Here is a 7,161-nt window from a genome sequence, read left to right on the forward strand (position 1 = left end):
CGGAGACCACATACAGAATAGCATCTGATCTTTAGAGGCATCCTACTCTTGAACAGGGGAGGTTGCTCTCTCATTTAGGAGCCTAACGTGTGATATTCAAATATTTCTATATTGCTGTCTCCCCTCTCCTTTCCATGTCTTTTCTGTCATATTTAAACTATAAAAATAATGTTGGTGGTGATGTCATTCTAAACACAGCCTAAGAGTTTGGTAGAGCTTGTTGCCACTGGAGAATGATCATCAAATATATTTTTTGTCTCCATGCATGTTGGCTCCACAATCACAAGAATTTCCATTGCCAAGCTAGGCAATTGTTTAAGTGAGTCATGGCCGATTTTAAGGCTCCTTTTGCCATGGTTGTTGAGTGAATCACTGCAGTCATTAAGTGAATCACGCACTAGTTAACTGAATCCAGCTTCTCCTTCTGAATTTGCTGGTCAGAAGCCAGCTGGGAAGGTTACAATGACTCCAGACTATCATCGGCTATCATCTATACATGCTGGTTGCCAAGCAATCAAGTTTAATCATGTGACTATGGGGGATGCAGTGATGTCATAAACTTGAGCACTGGTTGTAAGTCACCTTTTTTTAGTGCTGTTGTAACTTTGAACGGTCACTAAATGAATGAGTGAAGACAAATAATACATGTCCCAGGATAATTTTGTAGGATCCAATCTGGGTCAGTCACTGGGACCAGAGGTTTAGTCTTCTGAGCTTTCGGACTCTTGCTGGAGTCCATCCTCAGGGATCTTCTCTCTCATCAGAACGTGTCACACCTTCACACATCACACATTCTGGTGAGAGAGAAGATCCCTGAGGATGGGCTCCAGCAAGAGTCCAAAAGCTCAGAAGATTAAACCTCCGGTCCCGGTGACCGATTGGTCCTGCAACTAAATGAATAATTGTAACCTGAGGACTATGTACCTATTGACACAATAAAGCTAACCGGATTAAGGCCTGTTGATGTGCCAAGAAGGTTAATCCTTGTCCTGCTACTGGCACAGAAATAAAGTTCTAAAACAGCTTCACAAAAAATGGTGATCATTCTAGATAATCCGTATTTCCATCTCTACTTTCATTTTACTTCCTCACCTGTCCTGGCTGGACATCAAGAATGAAGCAACTGTTGTTTTTTACACTGGCACACTGAGGAGATTGTTCTCCAATAAATGGGTCACTGTGTTGCTGGCGCACAACCCCCAATGAGGAGTCTTGCTTATGTGAACATGTGTGGACATTTCTAGATTCACCTGGAAAAGTTGGACAGTGATGCAGCTCAGATTGTTGGGGGGCAATTAAGCTGACTTTGTAATAATGCCGCTTGGGGGGGTAAAAGCCCTAATAAGCAGGCATATACATAGAATGAAGGTTACCGCTAAGCTTGTAAGCCGCCCTGAGTCTTCGGAGAAGGGCGGGATATAAATGGAATTTTAAAAAAATTTAAAAAATTGTTTGGGGGAAAAACACAGAGAGAGACAGAGTCACCTGACAGCAGTTGTATCTGTTTGTCTCCATGACTACAGAAGAGAAGGTGAAGTGGGAAACCCATACTATAAATTCCCCAGAGTTTGCACTGTCAAATTTTCCCTGGAGAATTTTTGCCCCCCCCCCCCTCTCTAAGGGAACCGCCTGGATTCCTCTTAGCAGTCGTGTTTACTGCTTTGACGCCAGTGTAAAAGTGACGATGTGAGTCAGTCGAAGTTCATCTTTATAAAGAGAGTTCTGGTCAAGTTCAAGTTCATTCATTGTTAGTGCAGGCGGTAGCGATAGCAAATGCACCTTTCTCTGACAATGGAATTAGGGAAATTACCCCAAGGCGTGATCATCGCAATAGGCACAATGCCAGCCGCCTTCTCATGCTACTTCAGGAGTCTCATCCCCAACCTGGGAGTAGTGCTTCTGCTTTTCATTTCCAGGGTGGATCCGTGGCCGCACAGGGGTCATGACATCCAGCTCCAGATAGAGGCTGTTAAGCAGAGCATCCTGGTGAGGTTGGGCTTGGACATGCCTCCAACCATCCAGGGTCACATGGATCGAGAGGAGATCCAGAGGGCACAATTGCACTACCAGGAATTGCTTGCACAGCTCCAAGCAAATCAAACGAAGCTGCCACCATCCACCATTGTCCATCTTTTGAGGCCTGAATGTAAGTGTTCATCTTTTTTAGAGGGTCTTCCATGAATTAGGAGGGGGGGCATGCCTCATATGCCTTTCCCCTTTTCTTTAGCATCCAGTGAATTGCCTCAGCTTCTGCTGCAATGCAGAGATTTCCTTGAGCAGGTAGATTAGTTCTTAGAAAGCAGCCATTAGGGAACTTGTAAGGGCTGCGTGCATGTATCTTGTGTGCGCATGCCACAGGCTCAAAGGTTGCTTTAATGCTGATTTTCAACAAATGTCAAAATTACAGCTGTGCAAAGGAAGAGAAAAAAGAAGAGAGAAGTGGACCTCCAAAGTCTCTTCCAACATTATTATTATTATTATTATTATTATTATTATTATTATTATTATTATTATTATTATTATTATTATTATTAAAAACATTTATTCATAAAACATGAAACTCAGTCAACTGAACACTCAAATTGACTGCAGCAATTGTAAGCACTGATTTAGTGCAAACAGATAAAAATAAGCTAATATGTTCATTATCTGAATAAATAAAAATGTTTTTGCCGGACAAATCTCCTGGAGGAACATGTGCATCTAACATTTGCCATTACAGTTCAACTCAGATAGTGGCTACATCTGAAAAAGTGTCTTCAAAGTTTACGGTGACTTGTGAGCTAACCAACATTATCTATATCAAGAATTTATCCTGGATCTGAGCAAAGGCTGTGTAGTCTAGCATTTTGTTCCCGCAGCAGCCAGCAAGTTGTCTCTGGGATGCTTAAGGCAGAAATATAATTATATAATAATGTTCTTATGCTTCCTAGAATCTTATATGGGGAGTTATCCTACTGCTGATATGCATATCCATAATTGTTGATAATTTGTATTTTCCGCAAATTAGTCTAACGCCTCTTTTTTAGTTTAATTTAGTTGAAGGTTTTAAAAAAATAGACTGAACAAACATTTAACCAGGGTGGTGTTGGACTACTAGAAGATCTCTGAGGACCTTTCCAGTCCCATCATTCTATGGTCTATATTTTAGTCTATCTGGCAGTAGCAAATTCCATAGTTCAAGTACTGTGTGAACCAAACAATGACTCCTGAACAGAGCTACTGCACTCTGAGCTTCTATTTTTATGGAGCTATTCAATACAATCCCTGGTCATTTGCTTCAGTGCATTACAGTATATGAAGTTTGGACTTGCTCTTAAGCTCCATTTCTCCTGTGATTGTTAAACGCACTCCCAGATTTGCTAAGGGTGTTTTTCAAAAGCTTCTGAGGACCAGTCATGAACTTTGCTTGATAATCCCTTCCCATTATTAGCATTCTCCAAGAACTCAAATGATTGGTGAAGAAAACACTTTGCATAGTGAGAGGGGTGGCATATAAATTTAAATAAATAAAACTTATTCTTCATGTCAATTCTATAGTTGATCTATTGTACTTTATTTTTTTGAATTCTTGGTCATTTTATCCTTAGTAAAACTTTCCATCCACTTACCCATTAAGCAAACAAATCTACATTTTTAAATTCATTTTTATCCCACCTTTCTTATTTTTATAAATAACTCAACAATGAACACACACAATACTCCTTTCTCTTTTTTCCCCCCTCACAACAACCCTGCTAGGTGGGTTGGGCTGGGAAAGAGTGACAGATCCAATGTCACAAAGCTGGCTTTCATGCCTAAGGCGGGATTATAACTCACAGTCTCCTGGTGATTAGCCGAAAGTCACCTAGCCAGTTTTCATGCCTAAAGTGGGATTAGAACTCATAGCCTTCTGGTTTCCAGACCAGCAACCACTACTACAGCTTTCCTTTTCTGTCTCCTTTAGATCTGTTTTCTTTGTTAAAAATGCTATATTACTACTATGCAAATACATTATTTTTACTAGAAATAATATGAAGAAAACCTGGGGAAATCTCTGGAAAAAAGGTTTCTCCCCATCTACTGCCCATCACTCCTGAATCCCAAGCGTCCTTTAAGGAGGCTTGTGGCAACAAAAATGATTAATTATAGGGTAGGGTGCTGATCCTGTATCTCCTGGGCTGCAGTTTCTGTTATCAAACTGTATTTTTGTTTTCCCACCCAAAAGGATGATTATTAATTACCCAAGGATATAATGAAAGTGCTAACAGACTGTATCATAATAAATAGGTATAGTGCATTTAATTAGTTTGTTTTAATGTAGTAGATTACACTTAACTTTAATAAAATCAAATTGAGAGTTGCCTTGACTGTGCAGCAGCCAGAATGTAATTTAAAGATCAAATAACTCTTAGCCCAAAAGTGGTTGCATATCTATTTCAAAAAACAGCAATATGAAGTGGTGATTGAGATGGTAATTTTGCTATAGGGCAGAGTTTCTCAACCTTGGCAACTTGAAGACATGTGGACTTCAACTCCCACTGGCTGGGGAATTCTAGGAGATGAAGTCCATACATCTTAAAGTTGCCAAGGTTGAAAAGCACAGCTATATGGTTACCGACAGTAACTCAGAAACTAAAGATAACCTGTCTTCCTCTCTGTACAGTTACGCACACGAATGAGTCCACATCTGGAAATCTTCAGGCTGTCACACACATGCATCTGGAATTCTCCAGGACAGCAGCCCTTCATCAGAACCTCAACATTCTCCGGGCTGAATTGATTCTCTTCAAAGAATGGCTAGATTCTCCGGGCAATGTTCTGTCCAATATAACATGGCCAGTACATGTGAATCTCTACCGGCTGTCCAAAAGGGAGAGAGTAAATCCCGAGCTGCTGACTTCCCAGAAGATTTCAAGAACTTCACCAAGCCTCAGTCTGAAGGGTGTTGTAGAACAATGGGTAGGAAGCTCGGAGGCCAAGCTGAATCTGGGCCTGGAGTTTAGATCAGACAAGGCTGCGTGGCTGGCTGCTAGCATCACAGAAGAAGGGACAGGGGTGCTGTCCCTGACGATAGAGGCTGAAACTCAAAAGGCAGTGAGGAAGGCAAGGCAGCTTGATGAGGAAGAATGCAGAAAGGGTGATGGGAAGTGCTGCTTGAGGTCCCTTAAGGTCTCCTTCGAGGCCATTGGTTGGTCAGACTGGGTGGTGGCCCCTCAAAGCTACTCTATGAAGTTTTGCGAGGGTTCCTGCCCACACAACTACAAACCAGCCAGCATGCATGCCCAGATCAAGGCCAGGTTGCATAGCCTTTCTGGGGAGACTCCAGCACCATGTTGTGTTCCCGCCGCCTATGAGCCAATGGTGCTTATGCATTACGGCAATGATGGGAAAGTGGCCACTCAACTCTTTGATGACATGATTGTTACACGGTGTCACTGTGCGTGAAATTGGGGAGGAAGACTCCGGGAGAAGAGGCATCTGGTTTGCTTAAATCAAGGAGTGCAAAAATAATGAACCTTTTTTTTTAATGAGCTCATATCGAGTTGAACCCTTTTAGGTGTGAAAGTGGACATTTTCTGGGAAGTATAAGTGTCTTATGCACCTCCCCTCTGTGTAGGTCTTTCGTTCTTATACAGCAATTACTCAAAGGCCAAATCAGCTGCTCCTTTAGCACCATTTTTATGAAAACTGGGTCATCTTCTTCTCAGCAAATCATCTCAGTCTATCAGGGATCACCCTGCAAGGCCAATCAGAGATCACATGATGATATTCCAGTGTGATATTCCAGACAGATAGATATTCCATCTATCATCATTTGTCATTGAATGATAGAAATGGAAACTGCATCTTCTGATTCTGGAAAAAATATCTGTAGGATTGTTTTTTGTCAGAATGACTGTCCAAATACAGGGAGCTGCCATGAAGAAGTCCTGGGCCCAAGCTCAGAATTATGATTTAAAATTCCCCACTGGATTTATGTTCGTGCCCTTTTTTCTAGTCTCATCTTTTTTGTTCTGTAATACAGAATTCCTCCACCATATGCCGTAACTGAATGCAAAAAAAAAATGAGCTTCTTTCTGTTTCTTTTTTTTTAAATCACAAATAGGTCACATATTTTGTAGGAGGAGATACAGATAATTTCAGGTCTCCTTCTGGATTTGTAAGAAATACGCACTTTACCAGCCAAAATATTAAGTCATAATGTTCCTAATGAATAAATCTGAAGGCTTTTTGATGTGCTTTGGAGAGAGAGGAAGCTGATTGTCACTCTGCCCTCCGAACACCCATGAGGAAACTTAACTTCTTTCATTGCTCTGATGTTTTTATCCTGCTGTCTTATTTATTTTAACTTATTCTTATATCAATATGATTTTGTTGTTAGTTTATATTATTTATAAGAGAAGATTTATTTGGAGCGGGAAGATGATTAACCAGACAATAAAATTAGTAGATCAGGAAACAGGTCCGAGGTCTTTGGTTCTTTCTTCCAAAGGGGATCAGCTGGGTAAAACCATGCCTTTGAAGGTTTCACCAATAAGAGAAACACTGAATGTACATAGGTTTATACAATTTAAACTTGCTCTGACAGTCACCAAAAAATCCATATAAAGCTTGGAGGACCAACGGCCTTTTTATTTATTAATTATTAAATGTCTATACTGCCCATCTCACCTAAGTGACTCTGGGCAGTTTACAACATAATAAAAACACATGAATCAAAGCATAGATTAAAAATGGAATTAAGAACAAGTTAAAAAAGTAAAGTAAAAATAAAAACCAAAGTTAAAAATTTAGAAGGGTAAAGGTTAGCAAGGCAGTGGGAAGGTCCTCAAATCACCAGCCATCCCTAGGCCTGCATCATGCTGTTAGACTCCCAAGGCACCAGTTGCAGCTGCCAAAAAAGCCAACATAGTGCCAGGCTGCATTAACAGGGATAGAATCAAGCACACATGAAGTGTTGATACCACTTTACAATGCCTTGGTAAGGCTACATTTGGGATACTGCATCCAGTTTTGGCCACCATGATATAAAAAAGATGTTGAGACACTAGAAAGAGTACAGAGAAGAGCAACAAAGATTATTAGCGGACTGAAGGCTAAAACACATAAAGAACGGTTGCTGGAATTGGGAATCTCTAGTCTAATGAAGAGAAGGACGAGGGGTGACATCATAGGAGT

General features: G+C 40.7%; 1 protein-coding gene across 1 annotated transcript; it reads left to right on the forward strand.

The window, feature by feature from the left end:
- Positions 1–1,839: 1,839 nt before the first annotated feature.
- On the forward strand, positions 1,840–5,521 carry GDF15 (growth differentiation factor 15; the record flags this gene model as incomplete). Its single annotated transcript, XM_083353514.1, has 2 exons — positions 1,840–2,146; positions 4,646–5,521. 2 exons carry the CDS (start codon positions 1,840–1,842, stop codon positions 5,425–5,427), a joined length of 1,089 nt encoding a protein of 362 aa, XP_083209640.1. The 3' UTR covers positions 5,428–5,521.
- Positions 5,522–7,161: the final 1,640 nt, after the last annotated feature.

The sequence above is a fragment of the Vipera ursinii genome, assembly GCF_947247035.1.
Source record: "Vipera ursinii genome assembly, chromosome: 1".
Classification (NCBI taxonomy): Eukaryota; Metazoa; Chordata; class Lepidosauria; order Squamata; family Viperidae; genus Vipera; species Vipera ursinii.